This window comes from Taudactylus pleione, unplaced genomic scaffold (genome assembly GCF_031769625.1).
Source record: "Taudactylus pleione unplaced genomic scaffold, aTauple2 ptg000938l, whole genome shotgun sequence".
Lineage (NCBI taxonomy): Eukaryota > Metazoa > Chordata > Amphibia > Anura > Myobatrachidae > Taudactylus > Taudactylus pleione.
Window position 1 is genome coordinate 251344 of NW_028285339.1, and position 26591 is coordinate 277934.

The 26591-nt window shown below is 47.4% G+C and overlaps 1 protein-coding gene across 2 annotated transcripts in view; it reads left to right on the forward strand.

Annotated features, from left to right (window-relative positions):
* Positions 1–26591, forward strand: part of DOT1L (DOT1 like histone lysine methyltransferase) — a 207492-nt gene that overhangs the window by 83296 nt on the left and 97605 nt on the right. Inside the window, exons 5-11 of one of the 2 annotated variants that reach the window (XM_088459839.1) lie at positions 578–806; positions 2185–2279; positions 9922–9984; positions 11635–11690; positions 12334–12413; positions 14249–14317; positions 15503–15609. In XM_088459839.1, the coding sequence (XP_088315965.1) occupies positions 578–806; positions 2185–2279; positions 9922–9984; positions 11635–11690; positions 12334–12413; positions 14249–14317; positions 15503–15609 (699 nt within the window). Of the gene's footprint in view, positions 1–577; positions 807–2184; positions 2280–9921; positions 9985–11634; positions 11691–12333; positions 12414–12564; positions 12867–14248; positions 14318–15502; positions 15610–26591 lie in introns of those variants that run through there. The other variant, XM_088459840.1, reaches the window with a different exon arrangement.

A 26591-nucleotide genomic window follows, 5' to 3' on the forward strand; every position in this document is an offset into this window, starting at 1 on the left:
GATTACGACAGATCGGAGTGACAAATAGTATAGTGTGTACCCACTATGTCTGCGGTTTTGCACTCCCGTTTGGTCATCAGCCGCAACATGCAGCTCAGCCTGACTATGCAGCTGACTAACCCATGCAGTGGGATGTACCAGGGGCTGACATGTCGGGCCCCGTAACTTCTTGTATGTACGATCCACCAGAAATGATGACCCATCGATGGGGCGGGGGGGGGGGGTCTGGGGTGGAGGAGGAGTTTACCGGTCACATCTCTGGGTACACATTGTTTAATGTGTACGCAACTGAAGTATGAATAAATTAGAGAATTCTACTTTAAATGCATTAATTTATGTGTTCAACTTCTATAAGCCAGTGTAGTGCAATCCAGGGCAGATATAGGAACCTGCTTTATTTTTTACTCATACACATCATGTTTATCGCTATGAACAGAGTGAAAGTACATTTGGTAAAGTAGCAAGGGCGATAGTTTATTTGTATCTGTTTTAGTCCAGATGATTTTCTTGCAGACATTCAGATGTATACATATAAAGATGACATGCCACATCATTTGTCATCAATTTGTTTTGGCAGTGGAAGGGCACCACTCAGCCCATGAAGTTGAACACGCGTCCATCCACAGGTCTCCTCCGCCACATATTACAGCAAGTCTACAACCACTCTGTGACTGATCCAGAAAAGCTTAATAACTATGAGCCCTTTTCTCCTGAGGTGTATGGCGAGACATCTTTTGATCTGGTGGCCCAAATGATAGATGAAATCAAAATGACAGAGGATGATTTTTTTGTTGACCTTGGAAGTGGTGAGTGATTCATTCAGAAAGCATCAGCAAGTATGTGTAATGGTGCATACACACGGTCAGATATGTCAATTAAACGATTGAACGATTTTTGACTGTATTAATATGAATGGAATCGTCCAAAACTGACTGCAAACACATCAGATGTCATATATCGTTATGACAAACAGGAACGCGCATCGTTTATCATTGCACACATATCAGATTATCCTTCAGATATGAACGAATTTTAAAATCGTTATCGTTTATATCTGAAGTAAAATCTGACTGTGTATACACCATAACTTGTAATGTAGTGTTGTCCTTACAATTTACACATTTTTGATAGACAAATTAGTTAAATAACCTTTACACACCTCTAACAAAATTTAATACATACTTTTGAACAGCCCACATGAAACCACTAAACGGTCTGTAAATGGAGATTATTGTACTGCTCATAAAGATCCAGTCATTTGAAAAAATAATCCATAATAAATATCAGCCAGTTGACCAAAAACTGGTTATTTATACTAAATCTGAAATCCTTTACCATTAATGGTAACACTAGATATGCCCACTCCTATATATGCAGATAACACAGATGACCAGCCATATGTATTACCTTGGTGTTCTATATCAAACATGTAGCAAGCTAAACAGTAAAGAAGTAGTATGGTTTGTCCTGCACATAAATTCTCTCTAGCTATGTAGACAGAATATTGTACACTATTATTTCAGTTATGTGGTATTTCTACTCTTTAATGTCTAAAATATTTACGGAATTGTAGCTGTAATGGAGATAAGGGAGTGCTAACTCACACCTTTGTAAAGACAGACATCACAAACAAGGAGAAGAGCCTTATATAGATCATCTATTGATCACTGTGTTGTATACGGAATCCCTAGTTTCTCATCATTAATACATAACTTTTACTATGTATTAAGTAGGTCAATTGAACACAACAAATAAGATAAGCGAAATAAGGTAAAAATATAGAAAGTATTGTGTATATAGATATAATAAAAAGAACTCACTATTATACACTTGCATATACTCATGTGTTGGAATCAGCACAGTGTACTGCTATATATTGTTTACTATCATTATCCTCATAAATATTGTACCTTAATTATTACTGCAGGAGTTAGCCAGTCCATATTGTATGTTTAATATATAATAGACTGTGATTGTATTGGGTCAAAGTTGAAGGTGGGATGCAGATAACAATGGTTATTAGTAGTTTTATGTTGCTAACTGGTAATGGTGTGGATATATCGAAATACCTCTTGCCCATATACTGACAATATGAACTTTCTATATTACTTGAGGGGAGAAGTATCTTAGAACCGCCTTAGAGTTTTTAGTCGTCTAATTTTTTTTTTTCCCGTTTCCACTCAGGTGTTGGGCAAGTTGTTCTGCAGGTAGCTGCAGCTACTGGGTGTAAACATCATTATGGAGTGGAGAAGGCAGATATCCCAGCCAAGTATGCAGAAGTAAGTGACGAGTTTTCTGAGAAATCCTGTAGTTTAGATGAGATGATTTGAGGACTATAATTAAAAGAAAAAAAAAAAAATATTTAGATTTATTTATGCGTTATATGAAATTGCATTAACAAATAAAGTGACGGGCTCAAACGCATTATGCAGTTTTGCCATAGAAAGAAACTAAAATCCGTAATTAAATGTTAGTTTAGATTTGTTGCCTTTGTTTTATTAAAGGTAATTGACATTGTTTATTCACTGGACATTTGTTTGCTAGCTTTGTGTTCACATTTTTAGTTTCTCCTTCATCCATTACTGGACACTGGAGTTACACAGGTGTGTAGACGGGAGATGAGTGGAGCCTGGCACTTTAAGAATTCTTTAGAATTGAAGTTGGCTCGTCCCCCTCTACACCCCACTGGCCCCAGTTTAGTTTAAGTGCCCAAGGGTGTTGGGTGCTCTTCAGGCTGTCTCCAGCCTGTTGTACTTACATTTTTATTTTTAATTTTTTTTTACTCTTTAACTGATGTCCACAGGTAGAATGCAAGCTGATGCAGTCTACCTGCAACGTGAGAGCCGCCGGAGGGACCCGCTACGGTTTACTGTAGCCAGTGTCTGGGTCCCAGGCCACAGGGTCAACTGACCCTGGGTGCCCCCCACACACCGGAGGGGGAGGCAGTGGTGAGTATACCTACCGCCCTTGATTAGCAAGAGGAGGGTGGATATTAGTCTTGGGTCCCCCAAGCCTGTAGGTCAGCGCTGAGCGGCAAATAAGGACACAGCATGTCCGAGAGTAATGTGCAGGGGCTCACTGTCCCTAGATTAGTGCAATACATTTTAATTGACAGTGGATATCAGGCTGGGGACAGGGCTTGGCGGTAAGCGCGGCCAAACTCTCATCCCTGCTCAGATGGCTGCAAATGATTTGAAGTTCCCCATTGGGTAGGTCTACTCCCCTGTTTGGCGTGCCTCTTGCCGCCATCTTATGCAGCACACAGTGTGGCACATTGCAGCTCCTAGCTCTTCTGAAGCCAGTATTGCAGTTAACTATCATTCTCTTCCCAGTGGTCCATGAGTTGCTCTGGGGATTGTGTGGGTGCCCGAGTTGCAGAGCCACTTCTAATTGTGTGGGAGTCGTTCCCTGGGTCTCCCCCTCTCTCTCCCCCCCCCCCTCCTCTCTTCCTCCCCCCCTCCTCTCTTCCTCCCCCCCCCTCCTCTCTTCCTCCTCCCCCCCCCCCTCCTCTCTTCCTCCTCCCCCCCCCTCCTCTCTTCCTCCTCCCCCCCCCTCCTCTCTTCCTCCCCCCCCCTCCTCTCTTCCTCCCCCCCCTCCTCTCTTCCTCCTCCCCCCCCTCCTCTCTTCCTCCCCCCCCTCCTCTCTTCCTCCCCCCCCCTCCTCTCTTCCCCCCCCCCCTCCTCTCTTCCCCCCCCTTGTTTGTCTGTATCCCTATTAGGCAGCTTCTGTGTGCTTTTTTTTCGGAGTGCGGTGTTCTGCTCTGGTGTGTTCTGCTGCTCCTCAGCCGTGTACTCAAAATGCCAGGAAAGGGTAATGCAGCCACTTCAGGTAAGGGAAATGCTACACACGCACAGTTTTTCCTGCTCTAGGTGCAAGAAGTTTTCCCATGCCTGCTCAGAATGGGGGGGTATATTTGATTCTTTGAGTCAGAGGGTCCACCCTCTGCTGTGGCTCCTCCACCAATAATTACTCCTTCCTGGGTGGCTACCATAGCAGGAGTCATGTCAGAGTTATCTTGTCAATTAGCGACTTCCCGTCAGGTTTCTGCTGCTGGGAATCTGAGCCCCAATGCAAGTTCCCTTACTTCCCAGATGTCAGAGGCAGCTTGGGCCCAAGGGTTAGTATGCTCAGCCCAAGGTTTGGTGCAGGGCTTTTCATCCTTCGGGAGGATTTTGGAGTCATCCTCCAGGAGTTCAGATAGCTCTGCTAAATGTCCGTCCCAGAAGTGACTGCTCCCTGCAGTTCTTTAGTCTGAGGACAAGTTGAATGCAGACAACTCCTTGCAAGGGGAGAAACGTGAGGTTCTGGAGAATTCGAATGTGGAGAAGTCTATTCTTCCCAGGGCTAGATACAGGGGACACCCAAGGTAGGGGACCTGATATAGAGTCCCCTATCAGGGCTGTCCATCAGGTGCCTAAGATCTCAGAGTCTGATGCAGTAGAATCTCAAAAGTACTCGCTGTTTAGGAAGAAAAAGAAACTTGCTGTTAATTTTTCTCTTCACCCTCAGTTGGAGGAGCAATTGGTGGCTTGAAAACATCCGGATCTCTGGATGTCCAGGTGTTTTCTTGCACTTAACACGTTTTCATTCTTAGACAGAAACAAGTAGGAAACACCACCTTTGGTGGATCAGTCTTATCCCATCTTTCCAAGAAGATGATTCCAGTTCCGGGGGATACTTCACAGAGGGCAGCTTTAGTCTGCACTTGGGTGAACAAAGCGGTAGACTGAGAGGCGGAAAAATTAGTCTAAGGCCCTTGGTCTAATGATCTGCGAGTTGACCTGATCCACCCTAATAACCCCCCACCCCCTCCAAGCCTCCCCCCCCCCCTAGCCGAGCACATTAGAGTGTCAGCTATTTACCTGGGAGATGCTGGATAAGTATGTTTGACGATCTCTGCTTCAACGGTGGCCGCTCGCCATGCCCTCTGGCTTCGTGCATGGCAGGCAGATGCTGAGTCAACACGGGCCTTGGAAGACCTCCCTTTTCTGGTGATGTCTTGTTCGGTCAGGAACTGGACAAAATTATTGTGCTGGCCATGGGAGGCAACAGTATCCCCTTTCCTCCTTCCTCTGTGAGGACGCATCAGTCCTTCTCGCGACCGTCCTTTTTGTTCCTTTCATGCCTGATCCCGATCTCGTGCCACCTCCAGAGGTGCCTCATCTGTGGTTAGAGGAGTTCAGGCCAGAGGTAGTCAGCCCTACCTGTCATCCAGACTCCAAGCCTGCAAAGAAAGTATCATGACTGGCTCCCGTCCCACCTGCTGGCCCCCGGTTCCAGACTTGTTCTAACTTTTGATTTAGCAATCTTGTATCCAAGAAATAAGTGTTTTTTTCATTCTCCCCCAGTTCGGTTTCCATATAGAAGCAAAGGGTGTTGCTACAGGCAATAGACAAGCTTCTTGTCACCAAGGTTCCGGTACTGGCGCATCAGCACCCTGGTCTTTTATTACAACCTGTTTGTGGTTCCCAAGCCGAACGGTTTAGTCCGGCCTATTTTGAATCTTAAATCCTTAAATGTTTGTTTGATGATTCACTGCTTCAAGATGGAGTCCCTGCATTTGGTGATAGCTAGTCTGGAGGAATTTTTAGTGCCCTTGGACATCAGGGATTCTTACCTCCACATTCCGATTTGGGAACCACAGCAGGCATTTCTCCATTTTGCCATCCAAGACTCTCATTACCAGTTTCAGGCTGTACCCTTCTGCCTGTATTCCGATGCCCCTAGTGTTTAACAAGGTGATGGCGGTGATGGTTGTCTATGTACTGTCTCTAGGGGTATCCATTGTGCTATATATGAACTACCTTGACTTCAAGGCTCCATTGGCAGAGACGCTTTTAAGTCATGTCAACTTGACGCATCAAGTTTTCATCCAGCATGGCAGCATCGTCAACTTCAAAAAGTCCAGTCTAGTGCTGTTCTACAATGGTTATATACCCTGTGTTTCTAAGTCCAACAACAAGTTTCCCACCTAGGGTCACCACACCTTAAGTAACATGAGAAAATAATATAGACTTGGGGATTGCCATGCATTGGAAACATTCAGTTTGAAAGCCCTCCAAATTGTAACAGGTGAATCAATACCCACAGTGAGAGAGTCCGATCTTCTGTACCTGAGCTCGCCTTAAACAGGTAAAATAAAGCCTTGAAAAGGTATTTTTATCCTCTGGTCACTGTACGGTATACTGCTTGAATAAACAAGATCCACCAAATAGATGATGCCTCCAAAATAACACACACCTTGACAAAGGACCAAGTCCAAAACACGTTGGTGGAGGAGACCGACAACTGTTACCCCAGGGGTACGGCCGTGGCGTACATAAATTGTCAAGGGGGAACTCAGTCTTGTAGCCATGCGGGAGTCCTTTTGCATCCTGCATTGGGTGGAAAGACATTCCTGGCCATCTCCTCCGTGTTCATACTCTGATAGGCAGACTATCTCAGTCGCCAGGACTTCCCCTGGCGGAATGGGCTCTACATCCAGAGATGTTCTAGCAGCTGGTCCGGCTATGGGTCAGGACTCAGACCTTATGGCCTCTCAGCGATATCAACAGCTTCCGAGGTATTGCTCAAGGACACTGGATCCTGAGCTGGAAGTGGTGGACGCTCGGGCTGTACCATGCAAGTATTATCTGGTCTACTGGTTTCTTAGCTTTCCTCTTCTGCCGCAGCTGCTCAAATGCATCAAGCGCGAGTCCACCACGGTCATTCTGGTGGCTCCAGATTGGCCTAGCCGGGTGTGGTACTCTGATCTTCTGCAGCTTCTCATGGACGACCAGTTGCTGTTTCAAGCAGGATCTTCAGCAGAATCCGTTCTAGTACCACGACTTGCCGCGTCTGCGTTTAGCGGAGTGGTCTTTGAGGCTGTGATCATGAGGCGCAAGGGTATCCCTGTTATTTTTGTTCCCGTGTCAGTGGCACACTATCATTGCATTTGGAAGTCCTCATGTTGCTTGGTGTGAATGCTACTTTCCGGCTATCCTACCTTTTTCTGTTCTTTCTGAAGGGTATGGATGCTGGTCTCCATCTGGGATCACTGAAAGTGCAGGTGTCTGCTTGGTCCATCTTTTTAAAGCATCAGTTGGCTATGCTTCCAGATCTATAGACTTTCCTTCAGGGCGTACTTTGGGTTCAGACACCCTTTGTGCGTCCTCTTCTTCCTTGGGATCTCAACCTAGTGCTGACCTTCCTCCAAGCAGCTGTGTATAAGCCCCCGGAAGAGGTAGACCTAAAATATTTGTCCTGGAAGACTGTTCTGCTGGCTTCAGCACAGGGTGTCGGAGCCTGGGGCACTGTCCTGTTGCTCCCCCCCCATACCTCATTTGTCACGATGATCGGGCTGAGCTTCTCACAAAGCCGTCCTTCTTGCCAAAAGTGGTCTTGGCCTTACACATCATTCAAGGTGGCGGTGGCCTATTGTGGTTCCTTTGTCTGTGGACGATGCTTCTTAACCATTTCTTGATGTGGTTCGGGCTCTCCGGAACTATGTGGCTCGTACGATGGCCCTGCGCAAGACAGATTCCCGGTTTGTGCTCTGATACCTCCAAATGGGGTTGGCCTGCTTCCAAGCAGTCCCTGGCCGAGTGGATCCATTTGGCTATTCGTCAGAACTAATTGCTGGCTGTGACTGGCCACGTAAGCCTATGTCTTCTCATTCCACAAGTTCTGTTGGTACTTCTTGGGCTGCTCGCAGGGAGGATTCTACTCTTTGTCATGCAACAACTTGGGTCATGGTACATTAAGTTTGTACAGTTTTACTAATTTGAGTCTCTCTGGTGCAGGGTTTGGTCGCAGGGTATTGCAGGTTTCTCAGCACTCCCCCACCCGAGAATGTAGCTTTGGTTTGTCACCAGTGTGACTCCAGTATCTCCTAATGGATGAAGGAGAAAACAGGATTTTGGTACTTACTGATAAATCCCTTTCTCTGATTCCATAGGGGACAATGGATGCCCACCCAGCGCTGTTCTTTCCTGCCTTGTTCCTTAATATGTTGCGGCTGCATGTTGGTTGTCTGCTGTGTGTTTGCTGTTTTTGTTTTCTGTTTGGTCCTTGGACCGTTTTTACTGTTTGTTCCTCCTTCTCCCTGTCTTTCTTCCCCTGTTGTCTCTGATCCCCGTCTCAGCTGGGGCTTGGTTAATCTTAACTGAGGGGGAGGTGCCAACTTCTATTCTAAAGAACTCTTAAAGTGCCAGGCTCCACTCATCACTCGGCTATACCACAGTGTAACTCCAGTGTTCCCTATAGAATCGGAGAAAAACCTATATATATATTTTTTTACATAGTATGTTGTGTAGTTATATAGAAATAGTTTGAATAATGATGGAAACACCCATATTTGATGAACAAGAACAAGTTGACATAATTACTATTTTTTTTTTTTTTTTTTTACCGAACAGCTGTGCTCAAGCATGGATAACCTTTAAATACTAGACTGTTAGGGTACCTTGAAGAGTACTTTTGAGAAACACTGAAGTATACTACTTATTAAATTGTTTTCTGAAATATGCCAATTGCTTTTTGTCAGTTTTTTTTTTTTTTTTTTAAATAACTTGTATCACTCTGGCTACCCAGAATTGGAGTTTCTATGCAGGATGGGCATATCTTTGAGTCACACCCCCCCCCACCCCATTTGTGTAAGTGCAGCTCTATGCTGCACTTATGGTAGTGCCTGATTCAGAGTTTTTTTTGTTTTGTTTTGTTTTTTGTTTTATATCAGCCCCATAGGGCTGCAAACAAATATTCACAAATCCAGGGCGAGGGAACGTTCCAATGCCTGCATGTACATGCTGTTGCAATGGCAACTCACCACCTGCAGGGGTGACTTAATTGGTTTGATCCCGGTTGTCTCTTCCATACTCTGGGGAGGTCCTATTCAGTCAGAAACTGGGTAAAATGATCTTCCAGGCCACTGAGGTAAAGAGTTCCTTTCTCCCTGCCAGTGCCCCTAAACCAGGGGTTTTCAATATGCAGCTCTCTACATCTTTCTCCTTGGTGTTTAGTGTAACTGCTGCAGCACTTCTAAGATCGGGACTATGGTTGTTGATACCGGCTCTCGGGATCCAGGCTGTTAGAATCTTGACGCCGGCATCTTGAAAGGGTCAACATGCTGACACTTGTTGGTTGGCATGCTAACCCTCTACCTATCCTAACCCCCCCTCTTTGGTGCCTAACCCTAATCGCCTTCCCTAGTGTCTGACCCCTAACCCTTATTCCGCACCCAAAACCTAACAACCCAATACTTCCCTTTGGTATCCCGGCGGTTGGGGTGACTGCATCGGGCTTCTGACCAGTCATCGGGATTTCAACACCGGTAATAGGAGCGTTGGCATCCAGCCCACCGGGATGCCGAACGCATGCCATTTAGAGGTCACAGGAGTGAGCTGATGATGGGCTTTGTGCTGGATCCTTTATGAAGAGTATTGTTACTTTGTGGTAGCTAGTAAAGGAACTAGGGTAGATCACTGCTTCTTGTGTTATTTTTTTTATCCTCCTTTATATGACACTGCTGGAGATCGGCTCCAGTTTGGTGCTTTGCCGCCTAGTACTCCCAGAATGCAGTTTTCTATTGGGTGAATTTTACTCGAGGAGGTGCCATCAGACGCTTTCTGCTTTGCTTATGGGCTGCTTCTGCCTTCCCCAGTGGATTACCTGGGATGAGGGCACACCTTCCACCAGCATCACAGCAATCCCTTTCTTGTTCATGCTATAACACTGCCTGAAGGCATCTCTGCCCCTGGTAAACCACCATTGTGAAATTGAATCTGTATTCATCAAACCCTTTGTATCCAGTAATGCCAGCATATAACTACGTTTGGTTTTAGAATGAATTAATATTTTTTTATGGTTTTGAGTTTTACAAAAATAATGAAATACTGTGGTGCTGTTTTCCACTGAGGCATTTGCTGGCTTTCTTCTTTGCAGACCATGGATACAGAGTTCAGAAAATGGATAAAATGGTATGGAAAGAAGCATGCAGAGTACACAGTAAGTGTCATGTCATGAATTTTGTTTTATTAAAAGCACAATAAAACAGCATGTGATAATGTAATGCCATTTTGTGAGTTAATTGATGATCGAGCATTAGAAAATACTTGGCAAAGCTTTATGCAAACTAGACTTGCTGCGCTCAAGGTATTGGAATTTTCAGTCATTGTATTCAAATCTCTGGGGCCTTTACCATTTTTTTTAAATCTTAAGTTGGGTACACACTATACAGATATATCTGCAGATGATGGTTGTTTGTACACATTGAACAACCATTATCTGTGCCTGCCCGCAGGTCCTGGCGACCAGGGGGCGTGTCCCGTCCCCCCTCCTGACGGCTGTAGCTGTGTGTGTGTACGGGCGGTCTGCAGGCAGCCCATACACACCTGCCGATGGACAGATATGTCTGTGAACGCCGACGTTCACCGACATATAACGGGTGCACACTGCCTGACGGGCAGCAGATACATTGGCCGATCAATTGATCGGCCAATGTCTGTCTGTGTGTACCCAGCTTTATAGTTTGTGAAGTCTTAATTTAATTTGTAATTTATAAAGCGTTTTATTGAATGTGGATTTTTAATAAAGATTTGAATTGAAAGAAATCCACTTACATATATTATACTAAACCAACCTACCCTGAAATAGCAGAACCTGCTTTAAGTACCATCTGGGACATTGTTAGCGGTCATTTCTCCTTCAGCCGCCAACAGCAGAAACTCAGGAAGTCATACACTTTTCATAGCAGTTGATTAAGCAGCTGAATATAAATTGAAGCTGATGGTAGAAAAGCTAAGAATTGACAGCAATGTTACAGGTCTATGTATCTACCCAATTGTCTGGGTCTGAACAGGGCCATTGGTGAGCGTAGGCTGTTGTCTAGAGTGCCAGTGGTTAGTGGATGTCTAAAACACTGAATGAGCGACATAATGTCACTCATCAATGTGTTTCTTTTATTTACTTTTATATTGTATTTAGAAATTTTTGCATAAACACAGAATAGAAAAACCAAACTCACCAAGTGACAGCAATACCTCAACATAATTGCATGACGAGTGAGAGCCATTTACATAAAATTAACAGTACAATCAATCATCCCAATATTAGCAGGAATGTGAAACGCATAATTGAATACTGTGAAAAAAGATTTTGCATAAACCAATGTGTTATAGTTAAATGTCATCAAATACAAAAACTATTTCTACACCATTTTATAAAAGGCTTCAATGCAGATGCTGTATAAACAGATCTTAGGATGCAAGGTGGGCAGTTCTGTCTGTGTATCTGTACTGCAATCCCATACCTGTACCCAAAAATCAAGAAAGAAACTTAGGCCTCATCCATTTTTTTTTTTTTTTTTATTGTTCCTGCCGCACCCCTACATCGTGCGCCAGCTGTTGGTGTCATGGGAAACCAGCATCACATTATCATACCCTGGCGAAGGAATGCTGCGCCCACTTGTTATAGTAAGCAGCAGAGTCAGGGTCGCTATGCGTGGAAGAGGAGTTGCCTTGCTGTTCTTGTTGGGGCAGAAAGCTTCTATAAAAATAACCTCTGGTTGCTGCTTCTTTTATTTCTAACTTTTTGTTTTTGTTAGTCAAAATATATATTTTTCTTTCCCAAAAAAACTATTCTTTATTTTTAATTTAGCTGGAACGCGGAGACTTCCTCTCAGAGGAATGGAGGGAGAGAATTGCCAACACCAGGTGCGTCATCTGTTCTCCATTTAGTGTTTCCCCTCTGCCCTTTTACCTTCCATGCATAACCCTAAGTGTTGTAGGGTTTGGAGTTACTCATCTGAACCTGCTCTTATGTGCTTTATTTTTTGTGTATTCATGGATAAATTAATGTATCTGTTTGAGGAGGAGGGAGTAGAACTTCTACTCAACACTAGGGATTTGCAATTCTGGTTCATTTGACACTTTAGATATGGAACGTTTTCAGGTTACCTGTTAAAGTAGACCAAGGTTTATATTAACTTTTGTCATTTAACTTGGAATATACTGTACTCCAATCCCGAAAACACATTAATATCAACTGTTATCATTGTAGTTTTTATGCTATGGAGACTTCACTATAATTGAATAGAAGTATGAAACAAAGATTCTACATCTATACCAGAATTTAAATCTTGATGCTCCCTTCTATAGTATGACAGTGTCTTTAGATTAACTTTCTGTGGTAACATGGCAAGTGGGCCAGTGTGATTTAAAATCCACAGCTTGGTACCAAGTGATTGCTTTAATTTATTTTCTGCTAGCCTAAAAATGGGACTGGGGGCTGTAGGTTGGAAAAGGGTGGCAAAAACATTGTGGCAGTTCCGGGATTAACATTACTATTATCTTGCAGTGTTATATTTGTGAATAATTTTGCCTTTGGTCCTGAGGTCGACCACCAGCTAAAGGAGAGATTTGCCAACATGAAGGAAGGTAATGTATTGACCCACCATAATTCGCAGTTGGGAGTTCTGTTTTCTAATTTCTGGTGTTTGTCAACAAGCGTGGGTGGGGCAGCTGTTTTAGATGTTCATCATGTTGTATGCAACCAATTTTTTTTCCCCTTTTTTATGGTTTAGAAATCATTAATTGATAAATATGTTAATCATTACCTGTATGGGTTATGTCTCTAAAATATCTTTATTTTTTGTTTGGAACCCTAGTTCAGTGTCTATATTACTGCTTTTGTGGCATGATTTGCTGAAACCACTATTTTGCTAGGTCAGACTTCAAACAGATTGAACTTTAACTTTGTGTACATGCTAAACAAAGGGGATGTGGTCATAATCCCGCCCGTGGGGATACCGGCATTCAGAATGACTCCACCGGAATCTCGACACCTGTCAGAATTCCGGCGCCATCATCCCGACTGCCGGAATCCCGAAGGTATGTAGCTGGGTTAAGCACTAATGGGGGTTGGCTAGGTTTAGTGGGCAGGGAGGAGGAGGAGGAGGTTCGGTTTAGGCACTAGGGGGGAGGTAAAGTTCGGGGAAGGTTAAGGTAGGGAGAGGAGGAGGGTTAGGATACCGACAGACAGGTGTCTGTATCCTAACCCTGTTGGGATGCCGGCGCCGGGATCCCGACAGTCTGCATCCTGTACCTAACTCAAACAAAGTAGTAATTCCTTCCACATTCAGCAGCCTAATTTAGACCTCAGGACATTCAGATAAGTGTGAATAACTGGAAGGTGGTAGAGTTATGCAACAGTGCAAAAAATGTTAAATACATCAGACAAGTAACCCATTTTGAGAAATGTTTATATTCCAATTTAGTGTACCTTGATAACCACAAGTATCCACTGAATATGGGTGTAGCTTATGCAGCAATGCATGCTATATCAACATTTAAATAAGTTAATAGAGACAATCCAATAGAACACTGCATTTGTTTTCATGATATGGTCTTTGCTTTATAATTAAGCCGAGAACTTTGAACAGACTTATTTGTCAGAGACGGTTATCGGCTTGATGGTTCTTGTCACTGTTCTAATAATTTTTATTACTGCAGTTTCTTGTTCTCATTATTTTGATGGTTTTGGTTTACCTGTTTAACAGATTTTAAAATTGTTTTTCACACTTGTTTTACAAAGTTTTTTAATGCTGTTATTGTAAATGGCTTTATGTCCCACAGCGATGGGATCATACTAAAGTAACACACTGAGCATTTACCATATGATGTATCTAATAGAGCTAAAGATAAATCGAACAGTATGAAAGAACATTGTCCAGAAAGAAAATAGTTTGACAATGCCTGCAACAAGCAGTCCATCTCAAGCATTACATGTTTTTTTTTTCCAGATAAGATCATCTAATATTGTGTGCGAAAAAAGTCCATATCTGCACTACTCCCCTTCTATACTGCAGATAGAAGTACTTTACTTTTTTATTAGACATTTGTTTTGAAGGGAGGGGGAGGGAGCAGAAGGGACCACATAAGAGTTTAAATGTCCCATTAATTAGTAAAACATGGCTTATCCCACACCAGTAAAGAAAACATTTTGTTTTCCTACTGGTCTGGTTCCCTCCACTCTATGCAGACTATAATTAAATAGCCATGGATTGTGAATTTCTAAATTTATTTGTATCTTCAGTTAGTGTATTTCTGTTGGGTTAACATCCGAGAGGTTAGAAATTTTAAAATAAGTATTTTTAGAATATTTTTAGTTTTGGCTATAACAGCATAGTAATTTTGCCCCTTAACAGCTCTTCCTTTAACACATTTCTGTGCCAGCTTATTCATTTTTCTTCTACTCCATACCATTTCTTCAGGTGGCAGAATTGTATCCTCCAAACCATTTGCACCTCTTAACTTCCGAATTAACAGCAGAAACCTGAGTGGTGAGTAATGTTAATATTTTTTGTTTTTCTGTGCACCAATAATTATATATTTTTCATCCACTTAAAAGTAATACTGTGAAATTAGAAATATAGTTTACAGGTATAAGTAGAAGGCAGGAGAGGTGAGGTATCAAGGGGGTCTCACAAATAGAGATAATATGAAATTACATGTTCTTATAAACAATAGGATCCTCCATCAATTCAATAGGAGTAACATAATGCTAAATAGGTGTACTTTATTTCAGGACTTTAGACCAGTTTCTATTCTTTTTATCTTGAATTCAGGCTTAACCTATGATTCCCATGTGATTATTGATTTGGGGACGGTAATCTTTTAGGCTGTCTAAAGGTGGGTACGCACCTGACAGATATATCTGCAGATCGAGTGATCTGCAGATGATGGTCGTTCATACACACTGAACGGCCATCATCTGCTTGTGCCCTCTGTTCCGGGGGGCTGGACCTGGCGGGTTGGGGGCGTGTCCCACCACCCTCCTCTCTGCTGCCGCTGTGTGTGTACAGGCGGTCTGCTGCTGTGTGTATGGGCGGTCACCCGTACACACCTGGCGATGGACAGATTTGTCTGCAGAGATATCTGTCCATCGGCTGTGCAGCACAGCCAATGCGATATGTCGGTGAACGCCGACGTTCACCGACATATCGTGGGTACACACTGGCCGACGGGCAGCAGATACATTGGCCGATCAATTGATCGGCCAATGTATCTGTCAGTGTACAGAGGGCACAAGTGTGTATGAACGACCATCTGCAGATGTCTGTCAAGTGGGTACCCACCTTCAGTGTTATTTATGATCTGTCTGTGGACCATTTTCATGATTCAGTGAGGAAGTGGTCCATTTAGCCTGTCACAAAATGAACTTATTGTTCATATTATTCTTATTGTAGTGGATATTTTTTTTTATTATTATCGGTAGTTCTAAAGTGGAGGTAAAATGTCTGACGTTATTGACACCTGCAGTAAAGTACACCTATTTGGCATTAGTATGCACATAATAAAATGAGTACACCTCACTGGTGTTATGTGTAAATATGCAATATTCCTGCTCAACGAGGTCATGGTTGCTGTTGTGCTTGACTATTAGTCACTTGTAACAAATTGTAGATCATACACTGTTCTCAAGCGACCAACTTGTTGATCTATAATTAGTTGTTTTTCTCTTACAGACATTGGCACTATAATGAGAGTTGTTGAACTGTCACCACTCAAAGGCTCTGTCTCCTGGACTGGGAAGCCAGTTTCTTATTACCTGCACACAATAGACCGGACTTTAGTGAGTAGCCTTCTCATCCACCACATTTTCTTCTATCATACCTCACACATGCAGCACCTCCCCCAATAAGTGTTCACCTTAACTCCCATTCTTTACTTAATGCGTTTCCTTGCACTATGTTCCCATGTCAAAGGAAAGCATAATTCCTGGAAGAAAGATAGTCCAGACACAGTCTGTAGAATTATATTTTTTTTGTTTAACCTTTTTGCTGCTAAGGAGGAGTGTAATGAGTTCAAACACAAACTCATTACTATTGTAATTTTTTTTTTTTTCTTCAGGGTCCATAGGGCTCCACAGGGAGACAATGGGGGTGTAGGTAGTACTTGGAGGACCGGACACCAACAGCAAAGCTTTTTCCTGTCCCAGGATGCTCTGGTACTTACCCCTATACCCTGCCCACAACCTGAGGGCAACTCCGTTTCGTTGGTGTCTGGCAGGAGCTGGATCACCGTTAGAACAGTGGGTCTGCTATTAAGCAGGCCAAGCTTTATTTTTATGATTTACTAAATTTTTACCGACAGCTCTCTGGATATCTACATTGCTGCTCCATCACCCCTCCACACCAGCTCTCGGCGGGACTACAAGGGGGGGTCTTTCGCTCAAAGGGACAGGTAAGGCCTATCCCCGCTTGCGGGGACCCGCAAGCAGGGTCTTGTCTCAGGAGACAGACCGGAGGCACTGATGTGGACAGCGGTTCGTCCAGAACTCCACTAGACCACCAGGGCATTACAAATACTGGCGCAGGGCACAGATTAAGGCCAGGGACCGGTGTTTGATGTCCGCACAGGGGAGAAGGCCATCTCCCTCCAGCCCCTCCCCTGGCACAGGGCGCCATTCCACTGCGATCTTGCCCTCACCCTCCCCTCTGAGACTCGCAGCAGCCAATTTTGCTTTCAGGTCTCCAGGAATGCTGGGTCCGGTCTCCCTGTATACCTCTGCTAAAGGCCAGGTTAAACAGGAACAGGGAAATGTCTCCTCCCCCGGGGGCGGAGCGCGGATGTCTGGCTGATACACTGAGAAATCTCAGTGTATGCCGGCGACATCTGCGACTGGCAGGCTGCCAGATAAAATGTCTGTCGGTCTGACAGACATTTTATTTGACCGTGTATGCCCAGCATAAGTGGTGGTGTTTCAAATGATTGGGTGATGTGTAAAGAAGAATGGACACAAAAAATGTTGCAAGATAATAGTTTACTGGTCTCAATAGACTGGTACATTTCTCTGTACAAGCACCAATATTCTGTTTCTACTTCAGGGTCCATAGGGGGTCCACAGGGTTGACCTTGGGGTATAGCTGGATCTGGATCCACGGGCACCACGCAGTTAAAGCTTTGCTGCTCCCAGGATGCACTTGGGTCCGTCCTCCTCTATACCCCGCCCCGGCCACAGGCACCTCAGTTTTAGTTGGTGCCCGGCCGGAGTCGGGTCACCCTGTCGCAGTGGGGCTGCAGGAGCAGCCCCTAAGCTTTATTTTAAAAGAGAAATTTTTTATTTTTTTTCTACTTTTTTTACACTGTTAGAGCGGCAGCATCAGACTGTCCTTTAGGACGTCCACGCTGCCGCTCCTTCTCCCCGCTGGCGCCGTGACGCCAGTACAGCTCTGGGGATCGCGGCGGGACCCCAGAGCCTGTACTAGCCGGGCTCTGGGGACTCCCTTGACTGCTGCCGGACGCGACGGGGATCAGGTAAGCCGCGGGTCGCCGCGTGCGGCGGCCCGCGGATACTTCAATGCAGTCAGGAGCCTCCGGTCTCTGGGGACAGACCGGAGGCGCTAGCGGCGGCGGGCTCCCCCTCACTTGAGGAATACCCCGCGTGTCCGCTAGACCACCAGGGTATCAGGCTGGTAGCGGGACCGGCAACCCGGGGGTTAATTGCTAGCCAGGGGAGGCAGCCTTCCCTGTCTAGCGGCTCCTCCCCTCAGCTCAGCGCGCCTTTCAACTAGGAGTCTGGCGTCGCTGAGCTGCTCTTATCTCTCGGCCACTCCTCCTCTGAGGTCTCCGGCGGCCATCTTTACTGGCACATCGCAGACTCCCAGGCGGTATCAAGTGGACCGGTCCCCCTGTGTACCTCTCCCCTGCTAAAGGACAGTGTACACAGCGCTATAGCCCTCCCAGACACTGAATCTGGGCGGTTGATTGTAGCGGAAGGTGCAGTGAGTACTAACTTTTCTGCATTGTATGTGACTATTGCTAGTGCTGCCTGTCTGTGACTTATTCTCCTTGCTGTCAGCTTATAACTATCCCTTTCCTTCTCCTACGGCCCGGCAGGTGTGTGGGGGAAGGGCGTTTTTCTGAGACCCTCACTTATATAAAACACGTATTTGTGGGGTCAGTCACATACGGTTGTGTGCTACACAGTACCATATCTGGGCTGTTGTGTCGCATACTGGTGAGTGCGCGGGTGTTAAAACCGTAATTCCTCTGGTGATACCTGTTTCTTGTGATTTACGGTATCATGTCTGATGAGGAGACTGAGCGCTCTGTGGCTCCTGTGCTATTTTCCTGCAGACGCTGTGCTGCTGGAGTTGATGGGGAGGACTTATCTCCGGATGGTCTGTGCGGGCGGTGCCAGCTGGTACCGGGCCCCTCCAACCCCCCTGTATCACAGGACCCTCCTTGGGCGATGTTTTCACAGGTGCTGGCGTCTATTGCGGACCGGTTATCGGTCCCATCAGCGGTCCCTTCTAGGGCGTTACCGCAGCCCACCATCCCCCATTCCCCGAGGGTTCCACAAATGTTGCGGTCTTCCCCCGGGGCCCAGACTGTGGGTCCTTACTCGGGACTGCCTGTGTATGTGCAGTCTTCCCCAGGGACGCGTCAGTCTGTAGTGCCTTTGCAGAGTTTTGCTCCGACGACTCCTCCGCCTTGGGTGGATGTTCTATCCAGCTCCGTACAGAGTCTGGCGGCTTCATCCTCGGCGTTTCAGTCCATGTTGCAAGGTGATGTGCCACCAAGGGTGTCTAAACGTCCGGTTGTGAGTTCACTAGCTGCGCAGTTGTCGGACTCGGAAGTGTCCTCAGATGATGGAGAAATCCATGAGGACTCTGACTCTGATGTCATGGGGCAGGAGGTGGAAGCTAAGTCCTCCATTAATGTTCCAGCCTTAGTTAGGGCGGTGCGGGCTATCCTACATGTTGAGGATGATGCGCCGGCTCCTAGGTCGAAGTTTCCTAATTTTAAAAAGGCCAAGGTGACCTCAACTGTGTTCCCCCTGTCTGATCAATTATCGGATCATATGGCGGCGGCCTGGCAATTACCTAGTAAGAGGTTCCATCCACAGAAGAGGTTGGCGGCGAACTATCCTTTTCCTGAAGCTCATTGCAGGAAATGGGAAACTCCGCCGGCGGTGGATTCCCACGTTACCCGCTTGATCAAAAGCGCGACGCTGCCATTGCCGTCTATCTCCTCTTTGAAGGATCCCACGGACAGGAAGGTGGAGACTTGTTTAAAGTCCATTTATTCTCTTTCCGGGGCGGTGGCTCGCCCGTCCATGGCTATCTCCTGGGTGGCTAAAGCCATTGAGGCATGGGCCAATGCCTTGGAGGATACCTTTCCTGATGAGGCTCCGGATATCCAGAGAGCGTTAGTGGGACAGATGCGGGATGCAGCTTCCTATATTGGGGAAGCGTCTTTGGATGCCAGCCTGCTCACTTCTAGGGTGTCGGCTGCAGCGGTGTCTGCTCGGCGCTCCCTGTGGCTGAGGTCCTGGAGGGCTGATGCAGATTCAAAAAAGGGTCTGGAGGCCTTGCCTTTTAATGGTGATTTACTATTTGGTCCGGATTTGGACAGAATAGTGGATACTTTGGCTAAGTCCAAGTCGGCTTTTCTCCCTTCGGCCTCTGCGCCGGCTAAAGTGAGGAGCTCTGCCTTTCGGTCCTTTCGGGTTCAGGGTAAGGCCAAGGGCCAGTCCTTCCCGAGACATTCGGCGACCAAGGCCGCACCCAAGCCCAAGAAGCAGGCATGGAGTGCTCGGCGCCCTTCTTCCAAGCAGGAGGATAAGCCTGCTGCCTGATGGGACGGGCCTCTCTCTGGGGGACCCCAGAGTGGGAGGCCGACTTCTCCAATTCACCCAGTGTTGGCACAATACCACCACGGATGCCTGGGTTCGAGAAGTAGTCTCTCAGGGGTACGCCCTGTCTTTTCGGTTCAGGCCGCCCCACCAGTTTTTCTGTACGAGCCCTTCTCTGGACAAGATCAAAGCTGGTCAGATTCAGGTAGCTATAGAATCCTTGCTACAAGCAGGGGTCATTGTTCCCGTTCCGCAGTCTCAGCGCGGGACGGGGTACTATTCTACTCTGTTTCTGGTACAGAAACCCAATGGTTCTCATCGCCCTATCCTGAATTTGAAGTCTCTGAACAGATACCTCAGAGTTCCCAGGTTCAGGATGGAAACGTTACGTTCCATCATTCTGGCGATGGAACCCGGGGATTATATGGTCTCCCTCGATATCCAGGACGCCTATCTCCATGTGCCCATAGCACCGGCACATCAGCGGTATCTGAGGTTTGCTATCCTGAACCATCACTACCAATTTCGGGCGTTGCCTTTTGGCCTTTCCACGGCTCCGAGGGTGTTCACCAAGGTGATGGCGGTTATGGCTGCCCACCTTCGGGGTCAGGGTCTACGTCTGTTGCCGTACCTGGACGATCTTCTGCTGCTGGCGAGCTCCCCGGAGGTGCTTCTTCGACATCTCCACCTGACCATTGCTTGTCTTCAAGCACACGGGTGGTTGATAAACTGGAAGAAGTCCTCCCTGATTCCATCACAGCGGATGGTTCATTTGGGAGCCCTGCTGGATTCTCGTCAGCAGCGGATTTTCCTGACTCCAGAGAAGGTCTCCTCCCTGCAGCTGCGGATACACAGTTGCCTGAGCAGTTGCCGCCTGTCGGTCCATTCAGCTATGAGAGTTCTGGGGTCCATGGTGTCGACATTCGACATGGTGGAATTTGCCCAGTTCCATTCCCGGCCCCTGCAGGGACTGATTCTATCGGAATGGAACGGGTTACCTCACCGGATCCGCTCTCAGATGCTGGTGTTGTCCGCGGAGGTTCGGCAGCCTTTGGCTTGGTGGCTTCAGACGGTGCATCTGGTCGAGGGGCGCCCCTTTTGGATCCCGGACTGGGTCCTGCTCACGACGGATGCCAGTCTTCGGGGTTGGGGGGCAGTGACCGGCTCATTATCGCTTCAGGGTCGTTGGTCCGCGGAAGAAGCACTTCTCCCCATCAACATCCAGGAACTGCGGGCTGTGTACAGGGCCCTGCAGTCGGCCGGCCCCGCTCTTCACGGAAGGGCGGTTCAGGTGCAGTCCGACAACGCCACCACGGTGGCGTACATCAACCACCAAGGGGGAACTCGCAGTCGGGCAGCAATGTCGGAGGTGTCTCGCATTCTTGCTTGGGCGGAGTGTCACGTTCCAGCGATCTCGGCAGTCTTCATTCCCGGAGTCCTCAATTGGGAGGCGGACTTCCTCAGCCGTCACGATGTGCATTCCGGGGAATGGTCGCTTCACCCAGAGGTGTTTCAGCTACTCGTGGACAGGTGGGGGCTGCCGGAGCTGGACTTGATGGCCTCCCGTCACAATCACAAGTTGCCCGTTTACGGGTCAAGGACAAGAGACGCAGGCGCCTGTCTGGTAGACGCTCTGTCGGTGAAATGGACGTTTCACCTGGCGTATCTGTTTCCTCCGATATCCTTACTTCCTCGGGTTCTGCGGAAATTCAAGCAGGACGGCGGCACGCTCGTGCTGGTGGCTCCGGCGTGGCCCAGACGTCCTTGGTACTCCGATCTGAGGTGCCTCTCCATCGACGCTCCGTACCTTCTTCCTCAGCGTCGGGACCTGTTGTCTCAGGGGCCCTGCCTTTACCCGGATCTGAGTCGGCTGTCTTTGACGGCGTGGCTCTTGAGACAGCCGTCTTGAGGTCTAGGGGTTTCTCCAGTTCAGTGATTGGTACCATGCTTAGGGCACGCAAGCCTGCTTCCGCGCGGATTTACCACAGGGTGTGGCGCACTTATTTTCAGTGGTGTGAATCCAGAAACTATGATCCGCAGGTGTTCCGGGTTTCCAGAATCTTGGAATTTCTTCAATCGGGTTTGGACCTCGGCTTACGCCTGGCCTCTCTGAAGGTTCATGTGTCTGCTTTGTCCGTGTGGTTTCAGCGACGGATTGCTACACTGCCAGATGTTTACACCTTTTTCCAAGGTGTTCTCAGGATCCAGCCTCCCTTCGTGCCTCCGGTGGCTCCGTGGGACTTGTCGGTGGTACTGAGGGTCTTGCAGGGTCCTCCTTTTGAGCCACTTGAGTCGGTGGAGCTCAAGTGGCTGACGTTTAAGACCATTTTTCTTCTGGCAGTTGCTTCGGCCAGGAGGGTTTCAGAATTGGGGGCGCTTTCCTGTCGCCCTCCTTTTCTGATTTTTCACCAGGACAGGGCAGTGCTCCGCACGCGTCCTGAGTTTTTGCCCAAAGTGGTTTCAAAGTTCCACATTAATCAGGAACTTGTTGTGCCAGCTTTTCAGTCACCTGATCTTTCTGCTGGTGAGGCTTCCTTGGATGTGGTCCGGGCACTTAGAATCTATGTGGACCGGACTGCTTCGGTTAGGAAGTCGGATTCTTTGTTTGTCCTCTTCGGTTTTCACAAGAGGGGTTGGCCTGCCAACAAGCAAACGTTAGCCCGTTGGCTTCGTTCAGTTATTTGTGAGGCTTATGCGCAGGAGGGTTTACCTGTGCCAGCCTCTGTTAAGGCTCATTCCACTCGTTCTGTGGGTCCCTCTTGGGCTGCTAGACGTGGCGCCTCCGCTGTTCAGCTGTGTAAGGCGGCTACTTGGTCTTCAATTCAGACGTTTTTGAGGTTTTATGCGTTTGACACCTTCGCCTCTCAGGATGCATCCTTTGGGCGCCGGGTACTCCTTTCAGCACAGGAGCGTCCCCGCCCTTAGTTGAACTGCTTTGGGACATCCCCAAGGTCAACCCTGTGGACCCCCTATGGACCCTGAAGTAGAAAACAAGAGATATGGTAAGAACTTACCTTTGTTATCTCTGTTTCTACGAAGTCCATAGGGTCCACAGGGCGCCCGCCCTGACGCACCTGGCTTCAAATGGGCTGTGTGGCTGGTCACCGGTTTTCCGTCTCCCATTTCTGTGAGTATGGTTTCTTGTGTGTTCCAGTCTTCCTTCTCTCTGTTTAGTCTCCTCCTCCGGCCTTAGCTGCTTACCAACTGAGGTGCCTGTGGCCGGGGCGGGGTATAGAGGAGGAAGGACCCAAGTGCATCCTGGGAGCAGCAAAGCTTTAACTGCGTGGTGCCCGTGGATCCAGATCCAGCTATACCCCAAGGTCAACCCTGTGGACCCTATGGACTTCGTAGAAACAGAGATAACAAAGGTAAGTTCTTACCATATCTCTTGTTTTACTGCTGCAATCATAGATGTGGGTTGGTTGGTATGAACAAATATTGTAATGTGCAAAATTACATGAGTGGGGCAATCTTGGACAGCAAAACAAAAGAAATGCAAAACAAGTCAATGTGGCAATGTCCAGTAACAATGTTAGTGTGGCAAGCGTTTGCCGTAAAGTCAAAGGTGGTAGTGGGTATTATCAGTACCCGGGATGGTCCTATTCCGGTATTCAGAGAGTCCAATACGTGGTTAAGCTGAGTCTGATTTCCACCTAGTGTTGTGGACTTTTCAGAGCTAGGGTCGGCGTCCCACTTACCTGTGTGGTCTTCCTGGTTATGCGTGGTTGGTGCCTGGGTACTTGTGGATGTGTAGCAGAGACGTGGACACGGATGGCCTGGAGTGGTTAACCGTGTGACGTTGATGTTGCACAAGGGTGACCTTCAAGAGATGCTTCCTCTGGCAGTTCAAATGTAGACTGACCGTGGTGTATCGAACCTTCTTCTGTGTTACATCCAGGTACGTTGCTGGCACGGTGTGATGAGGCACATTTCCCCAATCCTGGGGTTTTGCGGGTTTATTCTTGCTGGGTGTTGGTATAGGTGGTGCTCTGCATTCATATCGGCTCAAAGGAGACTACGGATAGAAGGGTGGAAGCTTGACTGAAGTCTATGGGCCTGATTCAGAGCCGTTCGCTATTTGCCGTCGTTCGTTCAAAAACAAGGGGTGGCTATTCAAATGATCAGTTCGCAAATTGCAGTCTGTTCCCACCTCTAAGTTTGAATGAGCGAGCAAAACATACGCTCGTTTATTTGTTAAAAACGCCCCCTGGCCGCACGCACCATACGTCATGTCCGCTATTTATTAGATTAATCGAGTACATCGACCAGCGTATGAACTGCTCGCTATTCTTGTGGTTGGTTTTTGCTACCACAATTTTGCGAGCAGTTCTGGCTAGAAAATAACCCAGTGACGTGGTCAATGATGCTGCTGTATTAATTATGCACACCCATAAAACGCCCGTTTTGACCTTTAAGCACGCCTGCGTTCGGATCTCCACTCCCCATTTTCAAGCACCTTCCCCTGTTACCACCCACATACGCCTCATTCTGTCACTCAAAATAGCAGGCATTCGCTATTTTGCGAGCACATGAATTTCGGCCGCACTGACTGGTTCGCGCATGCGTATAACGATCCGTACGCATGCGCAGATGTGCGAACATCGCTCGGAACGAGCGTACTGCCGCTATCGAGTGGCTCTGAATGAGGGCCTATATACTCTTACAGGAGCTATTGCTCGTCCTGCCAGGGCTACGGCCTGGGTGGCAAAAGCCATTGAGAGTTGGGCAGAGGTCCTAGACGATACTTTTCCCTCTCATACTTCCAGGGAACAGCTGTCCTATATGTATCACATTAGAGATGCAGCCTCCTATTTAGGGGAGGTGGCATTGGATACTTTCCTCCTAGCTTCCAAGGCATCTGCTACTTCTGTGTTAGCCCGCGGTATTGTTTGGCTTCAGTCATGGAAAGCCGATTCGCACTCTAAAAAAGCTTTGGAGTCTCTGCCTTATTCTAGGGAGATCCTGTTTGGCACAGAATTGGACAAAAACGTGACTACTTTGGCAGCTTCCAAGAAGGCGTTCTTGCCCTCTGCATCTACTATGAAGCCTCGAATGTCATCCTTTCGGTCTTTCGTTCCCAAGGAAAATCTAAAGATCAGTCCTTTCCAAGGCAGTCGGCATCCACTAAGGCACAGGTTCTCAGGATCCCAGAGTTACAAGTGAGATAATTAGCTCCTGTGGATCTATTAGAAATGTCAGTGAGAAATGAATGCACCTTTTGTACCTGCTGCTCGACCTGGAAAACGTGACTTGTGTGGGCTCCTGAGGACCGAGTTTGAGAACCACTGCACTAAGGGAATACATATGTTACAGCGTCAGCCCGACGTGGAAGGAAATCCCGATCGTGCTTAAGGTAAGTATTATCTAACCTAATCTACCCCTAACCCTCCTTTAGGGTGCCTAAACCTAACACCCCCCCTTTCACCGCCATCTAAACCTAAGTCTTCCGGGGGGGTGCCTAACCCTCCCTCCCCCTAGCCTAAACCTAACCTCCGGGGGGGGGGGGGGGGGCTGGGGGCTAGGTGCCTAACCCTTCAATCGGGATGCCGGGCGCTGGTCACCCGGCGTAGGTTAATTAACCCTCGCTGGGATTCTCTAGTGGAGATGCCGGCGGTTGGCATAGTGACCGCCAGCATTATAAACGCATACCGCACTAAGGCCTCCAAGGCTAGGACCAAACAGGCCTGGACTACTAGACATCCACCTACCACATCTGAGGACAAGCCTTCAGCCTGACGGGGCGGGCCTCTCCCATGGTCGGAGGCCGACTTCTTCAGTTCGCTCAGTTTTGGCGTCAGACCACCTCAGACGCTTGGGAAAAAGAAGTGCTCTCCCATGGATACGCCCTCTCATTCCTGAGACCGCCCCCCCCTGCTGTTCTTTCTCACAGGACCTCCATCAGATCCAAGTAAATCCCTGCTCTTCCAGAAGGCCATTCCGTCCTTGCTGCTCTCGGGGGTAATAATTCCGGTCCCCTCATCATAGAGAGGGAAGGGTTTTTATTATACCCTTTTCTTAGTTCAAAAGCCCAGTGGGTCTCATCAGCCTATCCTCAACCTCAAATCTCTGAACAAGTTTATCAGGGTGCCCACGTTTTGTATGGAGACCATACGCTCTATTGTTCTGGCTATGGAACATGGGGACTTTATGGTGTCTCTGGACATTCAGGACGCTTTCCTACATGTACCTATAGCACCTTGTCATCAGCAGTATGTCCGGTTTGCTGTTCTACAGCAACATTTTCAAGCACTGCCTTTTGGGCTTTCTACTGCTCCTCTGGTCTTTACCAAGATCATGGCAGTTATAGCAGCCTATATTCATCTTCAGGGCATCAGACTGCTCCCATACTTGGACGAACTCTTGCTCTTAGCAAGCTCCCCAGAAATTCTTCAACGCCATCTACAAGTAACTATTGGCTTTCTACAAACGCACGGTTGGCTGATTAACTGAAAAAAGTCTTCCCTGACCCCTTCTCAAAGAATGGTACCTCTGAGAGCCTTCCTGGACTCTCAGGCTCAGAGAATTATCCTGACAGCAGACAAAATCTCTGTATTAAAGCACAGAGTGCGCAAATTACTCCAGTCGCCGACTGTCAATTCACTCTGCACTGCAGACCTTGGGAACCATGGTGTCCACCTTCGACGTAGCGGAATTTGCTCAATTTTACTCCTGGCCCCCTACAACACCTGATCCTCTCCAGGTGGAACGGGCTATCTGATCTCCTCAGAACCCAGATGATGGGCTCTCTCTGGAGGTTTGCCTGTCCCTATCCTCGTGGCTAAAGACTTCCCACCTAAACAAGGGTCGTCCCTTTTTTCAATCCCGGACTGGGCACGCCTCACAATGGACGCAAACCTCCGCGGGTGGGGCACGGTGACCGGCCAGCACTCTTTCCAAGGACGCTAGACTCCAGCCGAGACGTCAATGTCATGGAACTCCGAACCATTTACAAAGCCCTCACTCTGGCTCAGGAT